General features: G+C 39.2%; 1 protein-coding gene across 7 annotated transcripts in view; it reads left to right on the plus strand.

Annotated features, from left to right (window-relative positions):
* LYST (lysosomal trafficking regulator) overlaps positions 1-27,330 on the plus strand; it is a 184,830-nt gene that overhangs the window by 40,364 nt on the left and 117,136 nt on the right. For all 7 annotated transcript variants that reach the window (XM_032849679.1, XM_032849678.1, XM_032849677.1 and 4 more), the window contains exons 3-9: positions 673-871; positions 13,929-14,019; positions 15,996-18,075; positions 19,709-20,735; positions 22,451-22,612; positions 24,379-24,535; positions 26,876-27,102. In XM_032849679.1, the coding sequence (XP_032705570.1) occupies positions 673-871; positions 13,929-14,019; positions 15,996-18,075; positions 19,709-20,735; positions 22,451-22,612; positions 24,379-24,535; positions 26,876-27,102 (3,943 nt within the window). The remainder of the gene's footprint in view (positions 1-672; positions 872-13,928; positions 14,020-15,995; positions 18,076-19,708; positions 20,736-22,450; positions 22,613-24,378; positions 24,536-26,875; positions 27,103-27,330) is intronic.

A 27,330-nucleotide genomic window follows, 5' to 3' on the forward strand; every position in this document is an offset into this window, starting at 1 on the left:
ATTTTATTGTTCATGATTTTTCCTTTCTAAATAGTTGCCCATCTTTTTTCTTTATATTGGTGTTTTCCCTCTCTTCTGTCTGCTTTATCTTATTATCTTCCTTTATCTCAAAATGTCACATTGCCCTTTGATTTAAATGTATAGGAAGAAGTGAAGTGGCATAGCTTCAGCTGTGAGAATTCTTCAATTTTTATTTACCTGATGATAAATCCTTTTCTCTCCATTAACTGAACCCTGGTTGTTAAGGGGAGGGTGTATGATTGTCAGTTCCATCATGTGAAAAACAGTTTATATTTTTAAAAAGATCCATTCATTCTTTTGGAAGCCACATAGAGCAAGAACAGTGCACTATACATCCTATGATGAGGCTGTTAAAGAAGGTCAGAATTCACCTTAACTGCCACCACTTGTTGTGTATCTTCTCACTGTGCTTTCACTTCCTGTTCTTGGTAATGCTCAGGGGCTGTCACACCCACGACTATTTCTGCCATGTGAGAATATTTAAGGAACACCTAACTAGATCAGGACTATGTCTGAAAATATTATTGGCTTAAATACCAATGCCCGGTAAAGTCAGTCTTTGGTTAAAAACAACTAACCTTAAAAACACTTAGTTTTAAACATAAATTTTTATTTCTCTAATCTTCTTTTTTGGTAATATTTATTTGATAGCTCGGTCATGAGCATCGACAGTAACTCACTGGCACGTGAATTTCTGACGGATGTCAACCGGCTTTGCAATGCGGTGGTCCAGAGGGTGGAGGCCAGGGAGGAAGAAGAGGAGGAGACACACATGGCTACACTGGGCCAATACCTTGTCCACGGCCGAGGATTTCTGTTACTTACCAAGCTAAATTCCATCATTGATCAGGTAACATTTTCATATCAAATATTTTTTTTTACCAGTTTATTATAGTTGATTACAGATACATAATTTCTGGGTTGTTTAGTTTCTGAGAGTCTCTTTGAGATAAAGTCCTATTTCTAACATCACTCCAACAAAGAAAAGTAGCCCAGTTTATGAACATACTGTTTATTTGAAGACTTTTCAAAATGTCTGAAATGTCTTAGGATTATAAATGGCCTTTCTTCTAACATGACCTCATATATATTAAGCTTTTTATCGTAATATTAGTGTGAGATAACTATGATTATTAGTAGAGACCTAAGATTTTGATTCAGAAAAACATTTGCACTTTCAATAAATGTCAGATATGTTTTTGAAAGGTTTAGTGTAATAGAGAATTTACTAATTCTGGGGTGAAAATAGAGAATCCTTAAACAATAATTACTGAGTTCTTTAGCTTAGATACATCCAGTTTTTTTATACCTCATTGTGTTTGCTCAAAGTATGGTCTGAACATATAGTATTTTGCTGTTTCCTTCTTATGGAATTAACAGAACTCTAAAGCTAGTTGGGAAATAGAGATGTCATCCAACCTTCTTTTGTGGATGAAAAACTGAGATGCAGAACATTAACTCAGACAGGCTTAACTCTCAGCCCAAACATGATTTATGTCTTTACTTCATTTTAATAAAAAACAAATATGTATTTTACAAAAGAAAAAATTTACTGTTTGCTTTCAGGGGACTAATTAATGTAGTTAGATAATAATTTCATTAACTTGAAAAGATAATAAGGTCTCTGTAGCACCAATATGACGGACATTTTTCAACACTTAAGACTGTTACTGGCTTTAGTAGAAACTTAACTACTGTTGAAATTTTTTGCTATCAAAGCATTTTGCTAATAAATACATATATTGGGTAAATACAGAGACTAAAATTAAACAATGACTCTGTTTTCACTATACACTAAGGAACCTAACAAATATCAGAGAGTATCTGCTCTTACTGTGGTATCCACCTGTCATGAAATTTTCCAGAGTATTTTCCAAAATACTATGTATTTTTACTCCTTTCATGAATGTTATTTATTAAATGCCTGGCTACATGTAATTTAATTTTTATATTTTTTCTGACTTTTCCATAAATAAATTTTAAAATTAGAAAAATTATTTGTTAGATCATGTGTAGTAATTTTTATTTCAAAATTTTATGATTTAATAAACATATCATGCTCTGTTCATTTTCTTACCCCACATTAGAACATTTCAGTGTTTTTTCTCTTTTTAAGATATCCTATAAGTAGCATCAGAAATATCAAATGTGCAGGAATAAATCTAACATGTACAAATTTCTGTATATAATTCTATAAAACATTTTTGAGAGAAACTAAAGACAACCCAAATAAATGTAGTACTACATAATTTTCATGTATTGGAAAAATCAGTATTATAAGGATACTTGTTTTTTCTAAATTAATGTATAGATTCCAGTGCAATCCTAATCAGAATTTCAGTAGGCTTTTTAATGAAAGCTGTAGATGTTAAGATATAACCCATGTATCACAGAATTTACCTATTTCATATGTACAACTCAAGGGAGGGGTTTTTTTTGTATTTTCTACATCTTTATTTTCTTCTTTCTAGATCTATTTTTTTATAAGACATATTACTTTATTTTTCCCCCTTTTTAAAATTGTGTTATGTTAGTCACCATACAGTACATCATTACTTTTTATGTAGTGTTCCATGATTCATTGTTTGTGTAGAACACCCAGTGCTCCATGCAATACGTGCCCTCCTTAATACCCATCACCGGGCTCACACATCCCTCTACTCCCCTCCCTTCTAAAGCACTCAATTTGTTTCCCGGAGTCCATAGTCTCTCATGGTTTGTCTCCCACTCTGATTTCTCCCCGTTCATTTTTCCCTTCTCTCAGTATCCTCCATGCTATTCCTTATGTTCCACAAATAAATGAAACCATCAGAAAGGATGAATATCCAACTTTTTCATCAACATGGATGGGACTGGAGGAGATTATGCCAAGTGAAATAAGTCATCAGTGGTTTTTAGCATAATCACAGATATGTGCTGCTGTCACATAGCCACATAGTCAATTTTAGAACATTTTCATCACCTCAAACAGGGACCTGGCACCTTTTAGTTGTCACTCCCCTATCCCTCCCATCACCCTCAGACCTAAGCAAACACTAATCTACTTTGTGATTCTATAGATTGTATGCTTTCTCTTTTAAGTCATGAAATATCTTTTAATATATTATTAAATGAATGAAATCATCCAAGTCATAATTGCCACAATATTTTTTCCTAAGGTAATACCTTATGTTCCCTCTTCCCCAGTCATTCACCTTTGGAATATCTGTAGCAGTGATAGTAGGAACCAGTAGGAACAGTAGAAGTAGAGCACAAAATAAGTCCTATTTAAAAAAATAGGATTTATCAAGATTTAATTATTTATTATTTATTTTATTATTTTAATTATTTATTATTTTAAAAATAGGACTTACCAAGATTTAATTATTTAAACCAGGAAATGGAGAATGATAATTTGGATCCTTAAGGTGAATTTAACTAAGCAAGTTTAATCACTTAGGGTGGATTCAAAACAGTAGATCCAAAGCTGTGCATTTCAAGAGGAACTTCACCTTTGTTATCTGTGCCTCTCATGAATGAGAGCACTTCTTGGGTACTCCAAGCAAGAGGCAAATGAAGTCCATAGCTACCCTTCCACTTTTGTGCAAGGACTTTATTAATAGATATTTGGTATAAATAATTAAACAGACTTTTTATTGCTATATAATTTACATGTAGTGAATGCACAAATGTAAAGTGTATAGTTGAATGAGTTTGACAAAGACAAACACCTGTGTAACCATAGCCGAGATCAAAGTTTAGAACATTGCCACCACTCTAGAAAAAGGTTTTCATGCCCCTTTGCAGGCAGCCCCTTCCCTTCCCCCACTGCCACACAACCACAATTCTAATTTCCAGCATCTGAGTGTAGTGTTGCTTGTCCTAGAACTTCATGTAAATGGAATCATGCAATATGTACTCTGGTGTCCCAGAGCTCTATCTGTTATGCATGAAGTAGTAACTCACCAAGTTTTGATTCTGGTATTTTGTTGTATGTATATACCACAATTTGACCATTCACGTGTTGTTTAACCATTTGGCTTTTGTTTCCATTTGGCTATCATAAATAAAGCTGCTCTGAACTCCTTAAAAAAGTCTTTGTCTGAATATATTTTCATTTTTTCTGGGTAACTATCTAGGTATGCAATTGCTGCATCAAAGGGTAGGTGTTCATAAGAAAGTGCCAGACTCTTTACTCAGAGCAGTTGTGTCACTTTTCATTCTCACCAGCAATGTATGAGAATTCTAGTTGTTCTGTATCCTTTCTGATATTTGACATTAACAGCCCTTTTAATATTAGCCATCTTAAGTGAATATGAATCTCATTGTGATTTTAATTTGCATTTCTCTAAAAACTAATGATCTGAGCACTATTTTATGTGTTCATTGGCCGCTCGTACATTTTCTTGAGTCAATGTCTATTTAAGTTTTGTGCCCATTTTAAAAGTCAGGTTATTTGCTTAGCAAAAAGATATTTCATGACTTAAAAGAGAAAGCACAGTTGTAGGTTTTTTTTTGTTTTTTTTTTTATATCCTGGATACATGTCTTTGTTGAATTGAAATATGTTCTTTGTGGCTTGCCTTTTCATTTCTTAACAATGCCTTTAGAACAGCAGATTTTTTATGTAGTGTGTTTTATATCCTAAGAAATCCTTATCTTGCATCCCAAAGTGCAAAAATACTCTCCTGTTTTTTTTCTAGAAGCTTTTTAATTAGTATTTTTAATTTTAGGTCTGTGTTCCATGTGGAATTAATATTTGTGTACAGTGTGAGGCCGCAGCTGTGGTTTCTTCCTCCCTCCTCCTCCCTGTGCAGTTACCCAGTCGTTCCAGCCACATTTCTTCTTGAGAGTCCCCCTTCCCCATGAAGAAATTGACGGCTCCTTTGTGGAAAATCTATTCGCCATATACTTGGGCTTTATTTCTAGACTCTTCTGTTCCACTGTCTATCATCTGTTTGGGTTACCGTGGCCTTTATAGTGTGTCTAGAAATTAGGTGGTATAAGTTCCTCAAAGTGTTCATTTTTCATTCAGTTCATTCATTTCAAGAATGTTGGACTATTCTAAGTTCTTTGCATTTCCATATAAATTTTAGAAGGAGCTTATTATTTCTATAGAAATGCTTGCTAGGATTTTAGTGGTGATAACATTGAATCCAAAAATCAATTTGGAGAAAATTGACAACAGTGTTGGGTTTCTCAGTCTATCAGCATGGTGTAAATATCTGTTTGAGTCTTATCTAATTTTTCTGCCATATTTTTTTTATTTTTAGTGTCTTTTTTTAGTGATTTTTAGTCTTGCATATTTTTGGTTAAACTTATTCTGAATATTTTATTATTTTTAATGCTATCATAAATGGCATTTAAAATTTTTATTTTCTGTCATTTGTTGCTGTCCTATGTTTCTGTCAATTATATAGAAATATAATTGATTTGGTACATTGACCTTGCATCCTGTGCCTTTGCTAAATTCATTTATTTGTATTTATTTTGAAATTCTTCTGCAGATTCCTAGGGTTTTCTGTGCACACGATCAAATCATCTGTGAATAATAATTTCACTTTTCCAATTTTTGTACCTATTATTTCATTTTCTTGCCTTTTGCGTTGGCTTTTAGTGCAGAGGTGGGTGGAAGTGATGAGAGTGAACATCCTGCCTAGTGCTTGGCTTTAGAGAGAAAGCATTCAGTGTTTCCATTAACCATCATGTTAGCTCCGGGTTTTTCTTAGATGCCTTTTATCAGAATGATGGAGTTCTCATCTATTGCCAACCTGCTAGAAAGTTTATCCTGAATGGATATTGGATTTTGTCAAATGCCTTTGCTGAATCTTCACACTGAGACTACCGTATTTTTTTTTTTATTCTGTTAAGATGGGTGAATAACATTGATGGTTTCTAAATGTTGAAACCGTCATTTGCATTCCTGGGATAAACCCCATTTGGTCATGATCTCTTATATACAGACACATTAATCTGTTTATTCTTCAGAAAAAAATAGTCTCCTTAAATAGAAAAAATATATTCTTTTCAATGGTTAAAGATACCGTGGCTGAAGTTTATATGCAGACTTTTACGGATTTTTTGAAAGAAAATTTGTCTAGCCCCAAAAGGAAGAGTTATCTTAAATTTTAATCTTGGCACCAGCATCAGTGAGATGGGTAACTTCAGTTCATGACCAGCTGCTTCAGATCTCCGTGTCCTCATCAGGAACAATTTATTTATTTATTTTTAATGTTATGTGTATTTTTTTTGTAATTTTATTTTATTTTTTTTCAGTGTTCCAAGAAGGAACAATTTAAATACATTTAGTTGGATGACTTAAAAGATGTCTTCCAATATAAAAAGTATTTTTTTTCATATAACATTTGATAACAGTTTCTAATTTTTTCTATACTCTGGTTATAAATATATACAGCTTAATTCTGATGTAGTGGATAGAAAATCACAATAATTTATTACCAACTCAAGTGTGATAAATACTACTTTTTAAAACTTTGGCATATAAATTTCCATACCTGTTCACGCTTTATGCATGTTCTAAAAAGTTGTTTCTTATTTTGCTGAGTAAAATGTGAAGTTTTATTGGAGGAGGTTATGTATTTATGAACAGAACATTATTTAAAATTATAATAGGTATCTTTTTCAGCTATTTTCTGTGTAAGAGAGTACTTATTTCTTCCTACATTTTTGTAGTATTATCACTTTTATATATAGTACTACATAAATGGCCAATCAATGTCATATATAAAATACATATTATAGAAAAATACCAGACCTTTTGTAGTAGGGCTGCACAATTCATTCACTGGTTTATTCAGCAGGCCACAAAGAGCCTGTAATATCAGCAGCTCTGCTAGATGCAGAGGTAAAAGAACAGAGACTGTCCTTACTGGGAGCTCTTAGCTTTTGAAGAGGCAGACAGATTGAAAAAATGCAATGTTGACAAAACATTTTGGGGGACGTGTAAAGGAGAGGGCGATGAGGAAATGCTTCTTAGAGAACTTGGCATCTCTTAGTAGGGATTAGCAATGTAGAAAGGGGGGAAACATTAATTACACCAGGGGAACTGCAAATGCGGACCTTGGAAGCCAGAGAAGGAAGAACGTTCAGTGACCTAGCAGTAGTTTATTGGGGTTAGAGCAAAGGCCGTATGTGCAGTTTTGGGGTACTGAGAGGACTGGAAGGCAAACCCTGTGTACCATATTAAGGAGGCGTAAGTTTTTTCTGAAAACCCTGGGGAGGTTTTTGTTTGTTTTGTTTTGTTTTTTACATGGAGGAGGTTTTGAAGCAAGAAAATAGGCAATGAAAATTATTCTTCAGATCTGACAAGTCATTGAAAATATTAGCAAGAATGATTTCATTAGGAAAATAATGCAAACTTCTAAAATTAGTAGAGATAATTATAATAAGTGAACTTTATTTTACTCTGGTTCTACGGATTCTGTTTACACACATGCCAAGATCTATCTGTGCGTGATTAGCTTGGCAGGAATGAAGGAGTAGGGGAGATGCTGGTATTCCTACTTCTTGGAGTAGTGAGAGTATCCTCTTGGCCACTAGATGGTGGTACTACCCACAGAGAGCAGGTAATCTGGTGCGTTATCTCCCTTTACACCCAGGCTGATGATCCGAGCAGAGTACATCAGGCGATTGCTGCATAACAGAGCACAGTCTAAGAACTTAGCGGCATGAAACAAAAAGGGTTCTTTTGCTCATGTGTCTGTGAGTTGGCAGCTCCGGCAGACCCAGCCAGGATCACGGCCTCCGCTAATTGTGGGGCCAGCTGGGGCCTCTGACTATGCAGTCTATTGGCAGAAGACTGGGGGCTGTTGGATGTTGGCCCGGCTGCCTCAGTTCTCATCCATGTGACTTCTCCGATGTCAGTCGGTAAGGCTCAGCTTCTTTAGTGGTTGTGGAAGCATCATTCCAGAAGGGGAGCAGAATAGCTACAAGGTGTAGCATAACCTCACTTCTGCCACATTCTGTTGTCAGAGCAAGTCACGGGCCAGCACAGGATGAAGGGATAGGAACATAGACTCCATCGTTTCAGGAGTAGAAAATTTGTGACCATATTTTGTCTACCATCATCTCTCTGGCCACAGTTACTAGCATTCCTCCCACACTTCCTCTCCCACAGGACTCTCAAAGTATTGTCCTATCATGGCATCAGGCTTGAAGTTCCTGATCTCATGATGTCTATCAGTTCTGGATGCAGACGAGGCTTCCAGGTACAGTGCTTTGGTTACAGCTCTTCTTGACTGAAAGACTTGTGAACACAAAAGCCACACTCACAGTATACAGTGATGAACAGGGACAAGTTAACCACACTGCATACTTGTATTCAAAATGGAGAGTGACCAGAGGCACGGAGCAGTCACTGACCCACTGATGTCCTAGCGGGCATGTCGCGGTGCCCCTGTTCTTGGGACAAGGAATGTTTTCTTCTGTGGGAGTGCTTCCCTAATCCATGGTTCTCCAGGGCTCTGGGATCCATCCTCCAGGGCGTCTTCTCTTTTCCATACGACACAGCATTCTCACCCTGCTTCACACCTGTAGGAAAGGGGGGGCCCAGTGGTGTCTATTCATTTTGAATTGTCTCTTCCTTTTAGTCCAAGCTGTCGGCATTTTTTAATAATACAGCTTTCTTTAAAAGTGTTATGGGTTTCCTCTGACTTTTAATGGAATTACCACATCCTCCAAAAGCCACGTCTATAATTGCTTTTGAGACAGATCTCTCTACTTCAGGCATATAAAGTTTATGTGGCATAAAGCCCGCAGGATTCTTGGTAGTACTTTTGTCTAGCTGATAGGATTTACTAGGTAGCACCTAAAGTCCTTCTGGAGTCCTAACAAAGAGTGATACAACCAGTTTATAACCCTGCTTTGCTGGGAGGGGAGGAGGAAAGGCCACAGGGACTGGTTGGGCAAACTGGGGCCTGCAGACCCAAATCTTGCGGCCAGTCATCTGTTTCTGGACAGCCCACAAGCTAAGAATAGTTTTTCATTTTTCAAGGGTTGTTAAAAGAAACAGAAGAATGTACAGCAGAGGCCATATATGATTCAAAAAGGCAGAGATGTTTACTAACAAAGATTGCCACCCTTGTTGTAATTCAAGAACTCTGAGCATAATGTTTGACATCAATGGAAAAAGGAGTACATTTAGCTCTACTGGGACATCAGAAATGTTTGATGAAATGAATGCATTCAAAAACTCAAACAGATTAAGAATAGAGGATGCCATATACCAAGAGGAGAAATACCAATAATATTTTTTAGGAATAAGCTCTATAATAGAATCAACATAATAACTCTTTATGACTATTTCTGTTCGTTATCATGTTTTAAAAACACACGGTAGTAAAGTGGATCATGAAAGTAATGACAGCTAAAACGTGAGAAAGATGCAGAAATAAAAATACCATTCTTAAAGTGGCATATACAGAAAAATCCAGAAGAGCGTCATTTCTTTTAGCCACAGCTATATAGCTAGAAAACAAAATTAAAGCTTCTTTTTACAGTACTAATGAAGAAATGTTCTTGTGTGTGTGTGTGTGTGTGTGTGTATACACACATACATTAGAAACAATTATAAAATTCTGATAGAAGAAATAAAGGACTTACATATATTTCTGCCTATGGCTGGAACATTAAATTTAATTAGCATGTCAAAATCCAGATTTAAAGTAATATCATTAATACCAATTAAAGTAACTTTGGTCATCTTCCATCACATTCTGAATCCAGTCCAGGCCCTAAGCTTAGCCCGTCATCCTGAGGTCCTTGAACCCCACTGGTTTGGTTTTCACCTGCCTTTGCAGCATCCTGGCCATCCATCTGCCTCTCCTCTAAGCCCTTCCCCAGACTCACTTGCCCTCCCCCGCCACCCTGCCACCATTACTTGAACTGTGAAAGGAGCAGTGCCTGACACCTGATAGGTACCTAAAATATGTTTCTTGAGTTGAGCTAAAAAATTACCACCTAAATGAGAGTGATTTTACTATTTATAACTGCTGTGGGGAATTTAAAAAGGCATGTTGCTGTCCTTTTTCCTGCAGAAGGGGAAACAGAAAAATGTAAGTAATAAATGAAGAGTGGTATGATTTCTATAGAACGGACGGTGTAGGAATAGCCTATACTGGCGTATGTTGCCAAATATGGCATATTGAGAACTTTCTCCTTGTTGGCGTGATGTAGCACCCCATTCCTCTGGACACTGTGACAATTATCATTAGAACCTTGGGAGAGAAGAACCAGAGCTGGGGTTGAAATAGAGCACTGAAAGTTCTAGTTTACCAGGATACCCACAAATAAGAGCAAGGATTCTCTGACTTGCAAAGGGATAGAATGATCCATGTGGTTTCTTTGGAACTTGAAAGCATAAGTAAATCTGGAAACGTGCAATACCTAAAAAAGTAATAGATCCAGAGGAATAGCAAGAGCTTCCCCAATGACGGATGTGTTAACAAGTACTGTGATTGAACGGGGCCAGGAGTTGGGCACTCACTGCCATATCGGGCCATGGGGAGGCAAGCGGTGTCCTCCTCAGGACTGCAGTTCCAGCAGAGGTGGCAAAAACCAAAATCCTGCACCTGCTTCAGTCTCATTCTTTGGAAAGGCCCATGGTTTCCCAGAACTAATCCACTTGGTGAAATGGGGAAACAGGCATGAGGTCCTGAGCTGGGGTGGGAGGCGGGGGCTGTGGAATGGGGGAATGGCAAACATGGGTTGGTGTGGGAGAAAAAGCTTCTCAAAAGAGGTTTTACTGGAGCTGGGCGTTAAAGGTAGTGAGGGCCCCCTTAGCTAAGGGGGCAGGAGTGAGAGAGGTTGCAGACCATGTGTCATGCAGAGGCTGGGAGGCAGGAACGCCTATTAGTGTGGCAGTGACGATTTGCCAGTATACTGTTACAGGGCAAGGGCTGGGGTGCTTCATACACTTGTAAGGTTTCTGCAAGCTCTGCTAGAATGTATTCATTCATCTGCCAAAGATAAAGACTCATATCGGGAGGACTCTACAGGAATGGCATGCCCAAAATTGGTTTACATTTTTTGAAAGACCTTGGGCATTTTGCTGGCATCTTCAAAAATACCGAGGTACATACCGAGTATGAGCTGTACATGGAAATGTTACCCAGACATCGTTCGTCTTTCTAATTTTGAGGTCAAGCACCTGGAACCTAGGGCCTTTGGGAATAATTTTGACTGTTCATCCAGAATTTAAAGTCATTCAAGGAGATAACATTTAACATCCAACTCTGTACTAGGCATGCCAGGAAAGAGGAGTTATTGCTAAGGACTGGGGCCTGGGCCTGGGAGTCCATGCTCTGAGCAGGGACTGGGAAGAACTTTAGGAAAAGTTTCCCATCCCATTTAGAGATAAATCCAAACTCCTTCACATGGCCCGCAGGCCGCATTAGATCTGGCACCCTCCACCTTGCCAGTCTCTGCCCTCCAGTCTCCTCTCCTACCACTCCCCACTGCTCTTTCAGCCACACCGGCCTGCTTGCCATCCTGTGAAATAACCAGGCCCATTCCCAACCCTTTGTATACTTCCTAGGAGCCCTTTTCCTTCAAATCTTTGCAAGGACTCCTTCTTCTCTTTGAGCATCTGCTCAAGTGGCCCATTCTGAACAACCTATCTAAATGCCCTCCTTTTAGTCACTCTATAATCCCTGTCCTGTTTAGTTTTCTTCATAGCACAGCATCTTGTATGACGTTTTCTTATTTGTACCCATTATTTTCCATCTCCCCTGCTAGAAATGTCAGCTTTGTGAGAAGGCAAATAGTGTCTTCCTTGTTCGCCACTCCCTGCCAAGTGGCACATGGCAGGGGCTCACTAAATATTTGCTGAGTCATGGAGGAAAGTTGGCATTCAGGCAGGAAAGTTCAGTAAGTTGTTTGCTGTACCAGAAGTCAGTCAGGAACATGAGACCCAACTTGCCCGAGGGGGGATTAGAGAAGTCTCTCCGCAGAGGGACTAAGACTTGCCTAAAGAGTGAGTCGACATTCGGCAGATGGGAGGATGGTGGAGAACGACAAGGGCAGTGCACGTGAGGAAGACATGCCGGGGGTACAGCCCGAGCCACGTTTGGGAAGCCCTTCAGACTGGACACGTGGGGATGGGTCAAGGGTGGTGGCGGGAACCAGAAAAGTAGTTCAGATTTTACTTTTGAAGTATTTTCAGCCTTTTCCTAACCAGGGCACTAGGAGGAATAGTCTAGATGCTGTGTTATTGCTTTCTCATTCCTTTCCAGCCCTGCGGCCTACCACCCCCTGACTCGTACCCTTACCACTACCTTAATACTGAGCTTGCTAATGTTGCCAGTGATGCTCTACTGGACAAATGCTTTGCTGCCATCATCTTACACAACTGAAGAACAACAGCTCTTGACTTGGTTGACTTTCTTCTTTCCGGAGCTGCTCTCTTCCCTTGATTTTTCTTGCTCTATGTTTCTTTGGGGGAGCTGCTTTTTGGCCTCCTTGGCAGGCCTCTGTCCAGCACCACCATTCTCCATTCTTGAAGTGTTGCTCTGCAGAGCTCTGTTCCCATCCGTCCTCTCTTGCCATTCTGCATTCTCTCCTTAGGAGATCTCCTATGCCCTTGACTTCTGCCCCAGGGGCTTCCAAGTCCCTTTTTATGTACTTCGCGTCTTTTTCTTAAGCTCCGGATCTATATATATAACTGTTGACTAAAAAGCTCTCTCCGTTAGAATATCCCACAGATGCCTCAAACTTATTATGTCTAAACAATGGATCCATCATCTCTAGCCCAGCCTAGTACCGCTGCTGAATTTCCTGTCTCAGTGAGGACTTCATCAGTCACCTTGTTGCCTAAACCAGAATTCTTCGAGTTCTTCTGGATCTTTCTTTTCCCCTTACACTCCATAGATAACTGCAAGTCATTTCTGTTGTTCTTTGCCGTTTCTCAGTTTTACTGTAGAGCACTTCTGTTTACCATCGTCTCTCATCTGGGTTATTGTTTGCCTTCCTCTAACGCTGGTCAGTTCCTTTCCCTTTCCACCCCAATTCTGTCTCCATACAGTGGCTAGAATGGTCTTTCTAACAAGCAAATCTGAACATATTACTGTGGCTCCTTCCCCACTGACCGGAGTGAGGAACTTAAACTTGATTTGTCATTAATTCCCTGACCACCTGTGTCCCCCCACCCCCGCAGCATCCCAGTCTCGCTCTCCAGCTCCAGTCCCATTTCCACACTTCTAACTGGAACTGATTGCTCCTTTTTCTGAACTCCTAAACTGAGTATCGGTGCCACACCCAGCTACTTACTTATACTACATGCCTTCTGTTGTTCTTTAACTGTCTGTGTGTATGTATTTGATGGACCAAATGAGGGGACCTTCTCCAGGACCATATCCTCCAGAAAGGGTAAGAGAGTAAGTGCTGTGGACATAGTGTGCAGTCAATACTTATTTATTAGATTACCTTCACTAATAAGTCTTTCTCTCTCTCTATATATATATCCTTTATTAATAATGTCAATTTCTCTTTTTAAAATTGTGTTCTCTGAGTTTTACATTTAACTGCATGAAGACTTTGTTTTTCTAGTAACTTCATTTATTGGTTTGCTAATTAATAGGGCTTAACTTTTCATTGTCACCTAGCAAATTTGTTTCTTCAGAGATAAGAGATTCTTGCCACGTGCATGGTGGTAATGACAGCTGTTTGCGGAAACTTTTTGTCAGCAAGAATGTGCTAAATACTGTCAAATACCCTTACATTCTTCTGTCCTTGGAAGGGTTTATAAGTTGAAAAGCACCACAGCTTTCACTGGATTTGAGATTAATTTGACCCTTAGCTTCTCAAATGCAGCCTTTCAAGAAAAAGGATTTTTGGACTCAGTTTAAGACAAGATACTAGGAGTTATGTGTATCATGACCTCAGGACATGAAGGATTGCTTTGTTTCTAATACAGGCGTTGACATGTAGAGAAGAGCTTCTTACTCTACTTCTGTCGCTCCTTCCACTGGTATGGAAGATACCTGTTCAGGAAGAAAAGGCAGCAGGTATGTTTCTTTTATCACATCCCTTGTGTTACCAAAATTCCACTGGGGAAGGAAGACCCGTGGAAAAGCTCCTCCTGCCTTAATAGTTGATCCAGTTCAAATTCAAAGCAGTATAGATTAGCATGATACTTGACAGGAGAAATTCTTTAGGTATTTAGGTATTTAGAAATTCTGTAGGCATTTTTATTCTGCTAATAATACAAAAACGATGTGCTTCTTAGGGGTTTATTCAAATGTAACAATGACCGGAAAATATGCGAGGAAACAGAACACTTAGCAGAAAGGGTCAGTCTAGGTGTGCAGCCCCATCAAAGAAATGGATAGTTGAAAGTTTGAAGAAAGAAATGAAAGCTCCTTTGCTTATTTTATTTTATTTTTATTTTTATTTGAAAGAGAGAGAGAGGCAAAGGGAGAGGGAGTAGCAGTCTCTCTGCTCAGCATCTGGGTCTTGATCCCAGGACCCTGAGAACAGACCTGAGCTGAAGGCAGACAATTGGCTGAGCCACCCAGGTGCCGCTCTGTCACCTATCTTAAAGACTGCTTTTTATTATCAGTACTCTACTGGTGACTTTGGCAGTTTAGTTTAATTTTTTTACTGTTCTTTGAAGAGATTAATTTGAAGTAATATTTTGTTTCAAGACTAGATAGAATTATCACAACTTAAGGTCAACACATACTTTTATGCATCTGATTTTTTTAGTATCTGATTTTGAAAAAAAAATTTTTAATTACACACACACACACACACACACATATATATATCATATTAAGTATCTGAAACTTAGTGTGAATGTCTCAGTGGAGGAGTTAACAGTTTAACAGTTTTCGCCTTTACCATTTCTGTAATATGTGAATTGTGAGATGTTTAACGATCTATCAGGTTAAACATAAATCCTTCTATCTGGTATTTCAGTGTCATATATGCACTTTTAATACATTCCTGATACGGAGCTCTCTTTTTAGGGGATTATCTAAGGTCTTGTAATATTGTTTTACTGCTTATTTGTTGATTCACTAACTCTGCTCTCATTTTCTTGTGAATTTGTAGAATTCACAAATTATTTATCACTTAAGCTATCCGATTAGTGTTCTTTTAGGAAAGTTGTCTTCATTGCCTGCATCCTTTGTATAGGTGGAGTTTGTCAGACTCTTTTTAATTTCTCCCCTTCTCTCTTGAGACCCAGATCTTTTATTTATAGATTGTTATTTATTCATTCTGAATTAGAACTATATTTTTCACATAGATCTTACTATGTAATATTGCAAAGGGAAAGACTGATTTTACTTTTTAATTAGTAAGAAGGGTTTATTCATTTCCTCAAGAAATAGGTGTTGCATGTGGTCCATGTACCAGGCCCTAGGTTCTAGGCACTGAGGATGAAACAGGGATGCCTGTACCTAATTCAGTGTGTGGCACATTCGGTAAATATTTTGAATGAAGAACTCTTTTAACCTCAATCTTAGAGAACAGTTGGTACCTATTATACGATTTTAAAATAATTTTGGACCATCTTAAAGTTCTTACATTATATCAGGGATATAAGCTCAATGCTATTTTTGAGAATATAATATACTCCTGTTTCTTGATTAATGGCACTATTAGAGGAGATTTGTAAGATGGTGTGAATAGTGGTGCTAAATCCCAGATAATCTAGAGTCTCTTATGTTGATGTCAGAATGCAATGTATGGTTTCAAATCAGATTTACGCCCTTAATTTTGTTCTCCTTTGTTGTTTTCAAAATCAATTTGTATCCTTTGAACCAATGCTACCCGGTACATAGCATGAGAAGAATAAGTGTAGGGGGAAATGACCCAGAGAACATGACAGATAGCTAAAGGAAGTCAGCCCTGGGGGGGGGGGGTGGAGAACTGAGGAAAAGCTCCAAAAGTGGAAGATAAATAAGAGAATAATCATCTGTACAAACTGAGTTTGAAAATATATTAAGGTCTAAACTTCCATTTTTTATCTTAACAGATTTTAATCTACCATTCTCAGCTGATATAATCCTGACCAAAGAAAAGAACTCAAGTTCACAAAGATCTACTCAGGAAAAATTATATTTAGAAGGAAGTGCCCCATCTGGTCAGGTTTCTGCGAAAGTAAATGTTTTTCGAAAAAGCAGACGGCAGCGTAAAACTACCCACCGCTATTCAATAAGAGATGCAAGAAAGACACGGCTCTCCACCTCAGATTCAGAAGCCAATTCGGATGACAAGAGCATAGCAATGAATAAGCATCGACGGCCCCGTCTGCTACAGCATTTTATAACCCAGTCACCTAAAGACGACCACCTTATGGCTAAACCTGATCACTTACCAACCAAAGGACAGACTCCTCCTGACACCATGGCTTTGGAACATTCCAAGGAGATTATTCCAAGACAGGAGTCAAACAGTGACATTTTGAGTGAGCCAGCTGCCTTGTCTATTATCAGTCACATGAATAATTCTCCTTTTGACTTATGTCATGTTTTGTTATCTTTATTAGAGAAAGTTTGTAAGTTTGACATGACCTTGAATCATAATTCTGCTCTGGCAGCCACTGTAGTGCCCACACTGACTGAATTTCTAGCAGGCTTTGGGGACTGCTGTAATCTAAGCGACAACTTGGAGAGTCAGACGCTTTCTATGGGTTGGACTGAAGAACCAGTGGCTTTGGTTCAACGGCTGCTTTTTCGAACAGTGTTGCATCTTATGTCAGTAGATATTAGTACTGCAGAGACGATGCCAGAAAATCTTAGGAAAAACTTAACGGAATTGTTGAGAGCAGCTTTAAAAATTAGAACTTGCCTAGAAAAGCAGCCTGACCCCTTTGCACCGAGACAAAAGAGAACACTACAGGAGGTTCGAGAAGGTTTTGCGTTTTCAAAGTATCGTCACAGAGCCCTTCTTTTACCGGAGCTTCTGGAAGGGGTTCTGCAGATCCTGATCTGCTGTCTTCAAAGTGCAGCTTCCAATCCCTTCTTCTTCAGCCAGGCCATGGATTTGGTTCAGGAATTCATTCAGCACCACGGATTCAGTTTATTTGAAACAGCCGTTCTTCAGATGGAGTGGCTGGCTGCACGGGACGGCGCTCCCACCGAGGCCTCGGAACACCTGAAAGCCCTCGTCAGCAGTGTGATGAAAATCATGGGCACCGTCAAGAAGGTGAAATCCGAGCAGCTTCATCATTCCCTGTGTATGAGGAGAAGGCACCGGCGCTGTGAGTACTCTCACTTTATGCACCATCACAGAGACCTCTCGGGCCTCCTGGTTTCGGCTTTTAAAAACCAGGTTTCCCAAAACCCATTCGAGGAGACCGTGGAGGGAGACGTTCATTACCCCGAGCGCTGCTGCTGCATCGCGGTGTGCGCCCACCAGTGCCTGCGCTTGCTGCGGCAGGCGTCCTTGAGCGCCACCTGCGTCCACATCCTGTCCGGCATCCAGACCGTGGGGGTCTGCTGCTGCATGGACCCCAAATCTGTGATCGTCCCTCTGCTCCATGCGTTCCAGCTGCCTGCGCTGAAGCACGTTCAGCAGCATATACTGAATGTCCTCAACAAGCTTATCTTGGATCAGTTGGGAGGAGCCGAGGCCCCGCAAAAAATTAAACAAGCGGCTTGCAATATTTGTACCATGGACCCTGATCAGCTCGCCAGATTGGAAGAGACACTGCAGGGAAACTCGTGTGAGGCCGCCCCTTACCCAGGTCTGGCCAGCCCTGCCTACAGATTTCAAGGGATCCTGCCCAGCAGTGGATCTGAAGACTTGCTGTGGAAATGGGACGCCTTAGAGGCTTATCAGAAGTTTGTTTTTGAGGAAGACAGGTTACGTAGCGTACAGATCGCACATCACATCTGCTCTCTAATGCAGAGAGGCAATGTCGTTGTGCGGTGGAAACTGTACCATTCCGTCTTTAACCCTGTGCTCCAGCGAGGCGTCGAGTTAGCACACCATTGTCAATACCATAGCGTCACGTCAGCTCAGACGCACGCATGTCCCCATCATGACCCGTGTTTGCCCCAGGAAGTGCTGCAGATTTATTTAAAAACCCTGCCTACTCTGCTTAAGTCCAGGTTCGTATGTGGGCATCTGCGCAGATACCGTTTCCTTATTGTGTGCTTTTGAATGTCTTTACCCATTATTCTTTCCTAGGATTTAATTTATCTTAACAACAAAAAGTGTTCCCATCCCATGTCAGAGTCTGCTTTACTTGTATTGATTGGTTGATCTATTGATCTATTAATTTATTTCAGTTTCCTGGAGTAGTTATGGGGAAGAGCACAGAGCCATTGATTTTAATTTCTCAGTGGAAAAAAAGTTTTAAATGTATACCAGTGAGGGAAGGATGGACACAACACAGATATCCAATAGCAGAAGCAAGGTTAAATTAATTAATTTATATTTACTTGACAGAGTGTTATTAGCCATTAAAAATAATGTTTACAAAGACCATGCTATGACATGAGAAACTGCTAATAATATTTTATCAATAAAACATACAAAATTAGAAATATCACCCACTTATTTACAGCTTTGTAAAATACACACATACCTAAAATGATAATTATTTGTCAAGGCAGTAGACTTAAGGGGATTATGAATTCTTAAACACCACATTTACATTTATTATATACACAGTGTATATAGGAAAAACAGAAAATACAGATAAGCAAAAAGAAGATGATTAAGCCACACCTGGGTGGCTCAGTTGGTTAAGCATCTGCCTTTGGCTAGGGTCATGATCCCAGGGTCCTGGGATCGAGTCCCGTGTTGGGCTCCTTGCTCGGTGGGGAGCCTTCTTCCCCCTCTGCCTACCCCTGCTTGTGCTCTCTTTCTCTCTTTCTCTCTTTCTGACAAATAAACTAAAATTTAAACAAAAAGGAAAGAAAATCCAAATTACTTAGAATTCTACCAGTAAATTTTCAGATTTGTGATTGTTAAGTCTGGTACTTAAAAAATAATTACATAAATAAAGCTTGCTTCTGATAGTCTGGTCTTCTAAATTAATGTGTATACCATTTCAAAAACATAATAATATATAACCTGTCATCATTATCTTTACAATTTTTTTAAATTTCTGACATCCTCACGTAGTTTAAATAAAACTGACTTTGATTTGAAAAGTTTTGTAACTCTTTGGCGTATTTGTGGACAACTTGGATCTTTACTGAGCTGACTTACTTAGTTATTAGTAGGATTCCAGTGATCCAGACCCATGAGTCTCACCTGAGACTCAGATCTGCAGCTTGGTTCCTTCCCTTTATGCGGTGCAGATGTAAAACACACAAAAATTCCCAAGTAAGCCAGCAGGCAGACAAACAGATGGACACACAGAGACTTGCCTGTTGTCAGAGTCTGTCCATCTCAAGCGCAGAGGCGGTTGTGTCGTTTAGAATTTACACAGAACCTGCCAGTTGGGGAAAAGTATTCTTCCCTGAGTTGCTTCATTTAACTCGTGTGTGTGTGTAATCTTTTCTTCCTAAATAATGCTGGAGTCATATTTGTGATGTTTGAAGAAGGATGTATATGAAAGTAATTAGAAAATAATTTGAGATCCTGCTGTCATGAAGAACACCAGCCAGATAATTGATGAATCAATTAGTGTTTAATATATACCACATGCAGCAATGATGTATTTAGTATCGTACCTATTTATAAGTGATGTTTCTATATGTAAAATCTTGTGTATTTTTTTTTCTCTCACAGGATAATAAGAGATTTGTTTTTAAGTTGTAATGGAGTAAATCAACTAATTGAATTAAATTACTTAGATGGTATTCGAAGTCATTCCCTAAAAGCCTTTGAAACACTGATAATCAGCCTAGGGGAACAACAAAAAGATTCTTCAATTCCAGGTGTTGATGGGATAGACGAACAGAAGGACTTGTCGTCTTTAAATGTAGGTACTTCTTTTCGTAACCAGCAAGCTTGCTCAGATTCTCCCCAGAGTCTTAGCAAATTTTATGCCAGCCTCAAAGAAGCCTGTCCGAAGAAACGGAAGTCTGTTAATCAGGATGTTCACATCAACATGATAAACCTCTTCCTCTGCGTGGCATTCTTATGTGTCAGTAAGGAAGCAGAATCTGACAGAGAGTCAGCCAATGACTCAGAAGATACTTCTGGCTATGACAGTACAGCCAGTGAGCCTTTACGTCTCATGCCGCCATGTGTATCTCCCGAGAGCCTCGTCTTGCCTTCTCCCAAACATATGCACCAAGCAGCAGACATTTGGTCCATGTGTCATTGGATCTACATGTTAAGTCCGGTTTTCCAGAAACAGTTCTACAGGCTTGGTGGTTTCCAGGCTTGCCATAAATTAATATTTATGATCATACAGAAACTGTTCAGAAGTCAGGGAGAGGAGCAAGGACAAAGGGAAGGAGACCTCCACGCACATGAAAACCAAGATATAAAAGGAACGTCTCCGTCTGAGATCACCATGAGGGAAGACTTATTATCTTCAACTGTCAAAAGAGACCCCACAGTGTCAGAACTGGGTGGTCTAAACAGGACTGCTGACAGTGTAGGTAAATTAGAGTCACAACGTCTCTCTTCCATAAATAGGGGACGTATTTCAGCTACTGAGGCTGCTCCTGAGGAAGCAGAGGGACTCACGAGTCGAGAAAGTGAGACTTCCCTGCAGAGCATCCGACTTTTGGAAGCCCTTCTTGCCATTTGTCTTCACAGCACCAGAGCTAGTCAGCAAAAAACGGAATTAGAGTTCCCTAATCAGGTAATAACTTCTCCTTTGTTCGGCTTTTGTGCTTTACTTTCCTTGTTTGAAAGTTCTAACATAATACTATTGCCATTTTGTTTTTCCAAAGATTATAAGTTCTGAGAAGCTTCTTTATGCTTAGCCCAGTGTCAGGTGCTGTGGAGGACAGAGAAGTGCATGACCCATGTCTTGCCTGAAGACGCTTACCGTTCAGTTTGGAATGCAAAACCACGTGTATAGAAGTTACCAACCCTGAAAGGCATTAGATACGCATTATGTGTCGGATGAGTAGTAATGGGCTTTGTGTTTCAAAGTTCAGACTTTATAATCTCAGTGTGACGCTGTTCAGTGCCCTGCTCAGATCCCCTTTACCAAGCTGAGGCACCCATCTGCCATTGCTCCAGGGATGTGAGTTGTCTCCTCAGGATTGCCCTTGGCTCCTGGAAGACGCCCCTTCTGTAGATGCCTGGGAAGGGTGCTCATAGCCAGTGATGGATGGATACAGCTCTGTGGAGTGGGACAATCTTTGTGGTGCAGTCTGGGCTCCAGAGCTTCCCATGGAATTAGGCTGGAGCCCAGCATTTATTCTGAAACCACATTCTTGCCTGAATTCCCCCCTCCACCACCCCCAAATATATTCTGCTTCCTTCACGACCCTACAGATTTTTCCTGAGAACATTCCTCAGCTGGAAAGAGAATCCTCAGTTTCAGGACCTGCTTCTAAAGAAACTTCAAATATGGCAGACCTCCTGTTCATAACCATCCCTAACTGTTCTGTCAGCCAACAGGCTTTCCCTGCTGCAGTTCCTGTCTCCCTGTTAACTCCTATCTAAAAAATCCTGATGTCTCCACAGTGCTCAAAGTTAAAACCCCAGACTCCGTAGGCCTGCATACAGAGCCCCAGTGTCTTGTGTTCACTTCCGTGCCTAGATTCGCGTCCTGCCTCCCTTCACCATGCTGCCATCCACCGCACTGAGCTAGCTGACAGCTTCTCAAGATGCCACTCCTTGTTAGGAATTCTGGATGTGTTCTTCTGACCCGCAGACTTCTGCTTTGATGCCTGTCCGCTACTACTTGTTCTTGTCCATCTCATACGACCCCTTCCCCGGACTCTTTTGACAGGTCTCTCAGGGACCTTCTCTCTTTTTGATTATCCTAGAACTTTGTTTATAGCTCTAGTGTGGTCATCATCATGCCTTGTCTACAAGAATCTGTTTCTTACGCTAGGTGGAGGGAATTCATTAAGGGAGAAGTCAGTTTCATATCTATCTTTGTGGCCTCATCACCTAATATAGGGACACAGGCCAGCAGCAAGAGTTTCCTTCAAGGACAGAAGGGAGGGAATAAAGAAGGGAGAGAGAAGAAAGGATTAGAATCTAAGCCCTTCTTAGAGTCTTACAGAATCTCTAAGAATAAGGCATTTGTAAAATGTAGAGATAGTTAATTAAAACTCTGAAGTTTCAACTAATCTTTTTTGTGTATGATACAGTTAATTTGTGATCCACTGAAATTCAGAATGAAACAAGGTGAGTGAAGCATTTGATAAATAAAAATGTTATTAACTGTAACTGGGTATTTGTATAAGAGCTAGATATTTGTAGTCCTTTCACTTTCATATCTACTGCAAATAAATGGACTAGGTTTCTACTTATTAAGTAAATATTATTTATTTTGTCACTTTAATTTTTTTAAAGCTGTTATTAATATTCTTAGTATCCTTTATTTTACCTTAGAACTTGTCTGTGGAAAACATATTGTTTGAAATGAGGGACCATCTTTCCCAATCAAAGGTGACTGAAACAGAATTAGCAAAGCCTTTATTTGATGCCCTGCTTCGAGTCGCACTGGGGAATCATTCAGCAGATTTTGAACACCATGATGCTATGACTGAGAAGGTATGGATAAGATCCAGGTGTGTTGTTTGGGTGTGACTGGCAGAGGCAGACATGTGTGGGATGGGAGTAGGGCCCTCATGAATGTGATTAGAACACATGGGCCAGGATTTGGTCAGGTGAATTCTGGGTGTTGTATCTCCATCTGTGGGGTGGATAGCATTTACTCAGTGCCCTATCTCATAAAAAACCAGAGCAATGTGGCAATTTACTGAGACTTACTCTCAGTGGGACAGAAATGTATGATTTGATAAGTCTTACATATAACTGATAGTTTATTAAATGATAGGTCAGGGATGGTGATGACTCAGCTGTTTTTTCTGATCCTATCTTCTGATCCTTTCCTAATATACAGTTAGTATTTCCAGAACCCTCTATTCATTTTAATTTTACATCACTCAAACAAAAATGACTATAGTTGCATAGAAATTAGCTTCTTCTTTCAAGTTTCTTTAACCTTTAACTAATTGTCCTTTATCTAACTTCTTAATAATACTGTCCTTTATTTTTATGTAACTTCTCTTTTAATTTCTCAGTCTAGCCAGATACATGACATTTTATAATCCTCTTCCACAATATTTTATGTTGCTGTTTGTTACAACTTTAAAAAACTTACTGAAATAGCAACCGTTGCCTTTGTCATATTCCTGCATCAGTTGGTTTATTGGAAAGTGTTAAAATACTACTTTATTTCTACCTTTCATTAATGTTGCAGTGGTAAGGTACTCTGACATGCTTCAAGTGGAAATGTGTTCTAAAGTGAAGATATTGGTAGCATTTTTATAAGAAAAGGAAGATTTCATGCAGCAGGTTATTGCACCAGAATTAATGCTCTCAATTTCCCAAATGCTTGTATATGGACAACTGGATTCTGAAATCTTAAAATTAATCCTGTTGAATAATTTTTTTAAATAAACATATAATGTATTTTTATCCCCAGGGGTACAGGTCTGTGAATCACCAGGTTTACACATTTCACAGCACTCATCATAGCACATAGCCTCCCCAATGTCCATATTCCCACCACCCTCTCCCGTCCCCCCTCCCCCCAGCAACCCTCAGTCTGTTTTTTGAGATTGAGTCTGTTGAATAATTTTTATGTCTACTCTGGTTACCTAGTTTATGAAACATTTTATTTATAAAAATCCTATGGAAATGTCTTTTTCCCTGAACAAATTTGTAAAAATAATATTTTTTTAAATTTATTTTTTTTAATTTTTTTGATTTGACAAACAGAAATCACAAGTAGGCAGAGAGGCAGGCAGAGAGAGAGAGGAGGAAGCAGACTCCCCGCCGAGCAGAGAGCCCGACGTGGGGCTCGATCCCAGGACTCTGGGATCATGACCCGAGCCGAAAGGCAGAGGCTTTAACCCACTGAGCCACCTAGGCGCCCCTGTAAAAATAATATTTATTTGCTAGCATTAAGTTGTAAGAAATATAATTCCAACTCATTGTGGTTTTTAGACATTTCCTATTATGTAACTAAGAGTGAAATTTCATAGACTTCTTTTTCAGTAAAACTGAAATGACCTATAGCTTCATCTGTTAGAGACCCCCATTTCCGAAATGTTCATAAAGTTGAGAGAGTCTGGAAATTTTTTGCTGCGTGAATTTCATAATTTATAGTGCATCTTATTGATTCCTGAGACTTTTTTCCTTAAAGAAAACGCAGAAGCTATCCTTAAAATGATTTTGGAGTAATAAACATTCTGTTACTAAACACGAGCAAATATTACAACTTTCACCTTCTGATTGCGCTGATCTTACAGCGCCATTCGTCTGAGGAAGAACTGTCATCACGATCTGGTGATTTTCCAGAAGACGCTGAGGACTCTCGGTGTTGCAGTCTCAAACTTTTGGTTGAAGAAGAAGGCTATGAAGCAGACAGTGAGAGCAATCCTGAGGACAGTGAAGCCCGAGATGATGGTAAAATACCACTGAAGTACTTGTGATTGGATTTGCAAGTCAGATTATCAATTAGCAAAGTGGCTGCAGTGATACCACTTTAGAATTTTGTATTGCCTTGCCATTTAAAAAGTGCATTGCTTCATTTTATTTGATCTTGACAATAAATTCTGGCATTTGTATAGGCAACGTCATACAGATATATTTTGTTATTGCCAAATTGACTGAATGCCTGAGAGTACAGGGTAGAGAGAGTCCCTGCTTTCATCGATATTCCAGTAGAAAAAAACAAACACCAGGTGTCAGAAGTGAACAATATGAAGAAATAAAACAGGCTGATGTGATAGTGGTTGGGCGGTCAGAGAAGGTCTCACTGAAGATGTTCGGTTTATAGTGAGGCCCAAATTTTTAAAAAAATCTATCCAGACAGACACTGACAGGAAGAGCATTTCAGGCAGTTTGTTAGAAAGATGAATTAATGTAAGGAGTATAGAACTCTTTCTGTGACATCCAAGGATGGTGCAGCCCAGATTTCTTAAATCACCACAACCCAGCTTGTCCCTCGGATTGAACATGATCCTTTGTCTCTGGGCTTAAAATTTGGGTAGAACAGAATAGATGGGCTTTTGGAGCCAAGATCTTTCTGGAAGACTCCATCTCTTGAATGTTGGCCTTATGGCCATCCCAGGACTGCTAGTCTTCACCGTTTCCAGCACCTGGTCTTCCTCGGTCTAGTTTCTCTTTCCCATTGCATGAAGGAATAATTGTAGGTGTCCTAAGGGAAAGGTCTTGTTGGACCCATAGCAAGTGTTTGTGTATAATAAAGAGTGAAAAGAGCAAAAGCAGCCACAAATTGAAAGAATCTATGTATGTGTATATGTATATAGCCACACACAGATTCATATAACTTACTCGGTTTATTAAACTATTCTTTTTTCCAGTGTTGTTAAGAAATAATTGACATACATCACTGTAGAAATTTAAGATCTGCAGCATGATGGTTTGACTTACAAATATTATGAAACAATGATCACTATAGTATAAGTTAACTTCCATCATCTTATACACATACAGTAAAAAGAAAAGAAGAAAGGAATTTCTCCCTGTGATGAGAACTTGTACGTTCTATTCTGCTGACCACTTTCTTACGTATCACACAGCAGTGTTCACTATAGTCCTCATGTTGTCCATTACATCCCTCATGCTAATTTATCTTGTAACTAGAAGTTTGCACCTTTTAACCACTTTCCTCCCATCTCCTCCCATTACTACCTTCTGAGCAAGCACTTTTGGAAAAAATATTAGTTCAATGGTGTAGGTTTTATCAGTGTACTGACATTTTATAATGACAGACCTCCTCCTTTTTATAGGCTTGCTGATTAGTTCTTAATCATGTAGACATTTATAAATTTCTTAACTACATGAACATTTTTTTTTAAAGATTTTGTTTATTTATTTGGTAGAGATTACAAGTAGTCAGAGAGGCAGGCAGAGAGAGAGAGAGAGGAAGCAGGCTCCCCGCTGAGCAGAGAGCCTGATGCGGGGTTCGATCCCAGGACCCTGAGATCATGACCTGAGCTGAAGGCAGAGGCCTCAACCCACTGAGCCACCCAGGCGCCCCTACATGAACATTTTTTAAACAGCGCTACAGTCAGTTTTAAGAGCACATCAGTCAAATTTTCCAAAATGTAATATTCAGTGACACTGTCCATTTCTCACTTATGAAGAAGACAAAGTATAGAATTTATCCAACCAATAGCTGAAGCTATCATTTTCACAGAGATCTGAACGGGCAAATGAACTAGACTGTGATTTAGGTATTTTGGGGTCAGAAAGTTTGGGATAGTGTTCTTCCCACTTGTGTCAGAGAAAATGTGTTAAATCTGTATCTTTTTTTAAAAATTTTATTTATTTATTTGACAGGCAGAGATCACAAGTAGGCAGAGAGGCAGGTAGATAGAGAGAGAGGTGGAAGCAGGCTCCCTGCTGAGCAGAGAGCTTGATGTGGGGCTCTATCCCAGGACCCTGGGATCATGACCTGAGCCGAAAGCAGAGGCTTTAACCCACTGAGCCACCCAGGTGCCCCTCTATCTTATGTCTATAAAAGTTACTGTTGATATTTATAATTCTATTGAAGATCAAAATTACTTTTAAGCCACTCATTTATCTTCAAAATATCCATTAGACTTGATTTTCCAAGATACTTATTCTAATCAAAAGTTGCCATGTAGGAAAAGGCTGTGTGAGAATCTTCTTACAAAGGGCACTTTGCCACAAGATCTCCTAAAATGTTAAGTGAAATTTGAAATATTTATTTAGGGTTTAGGAAATAAAAATCATCTTTTTCTTTTCCTCTTTCAGGTGTAGACTTGAAACCTGAAGCAGAAGGTTTTAGTGTGTTAAGCAATCCAAAGGACTTGATTGAAACCTTCACTGAAGGGGAAATCATATATCCTGAGATTTGTATGCTGGAATTAAACTTGCTTTCTACTGGTAAAGTCAAACTTGATGTACTTGCCCACGTATTTGAGAGTTTTTTGAAAATCATCAGACAAAAGGAAAAGAATATTTTTCTACTCATGCAACAGGTAAAAGATGCATATAGTAAATGTGGTGAATGTTTATCATATGCATGCCCCAGTCACTCATCTCCTTATTTAGATCTCAACTTGTCTGAAAATTGAGATGATTATTTATCTTTTATAATACCTTAGGTATGTTTTTATGTACAAATGATGTTCTAAAAATCTTTTAATTCCATAGTTCTCTAAAGCAGCATAAAAAATTAATGTTGTTGGCTAACTAATCCTTGTATT

Source organism: Lontra canadensis, unplaced genomic scaffold (genome assembly GCF_010015895.1).
Source record: "Lontra canadensis isolate GAN:19392208 unplaced genomic scaffold, GSC_riverotter_1.0 scaffold239, whole genome shotgun sequence".
Classification (NCBI taxonomy): Eukaryota; Metazoa; Chordata; class Mammalia; order Carnivora; family Mustelidae; genus Lontra; species Lontra canadensis.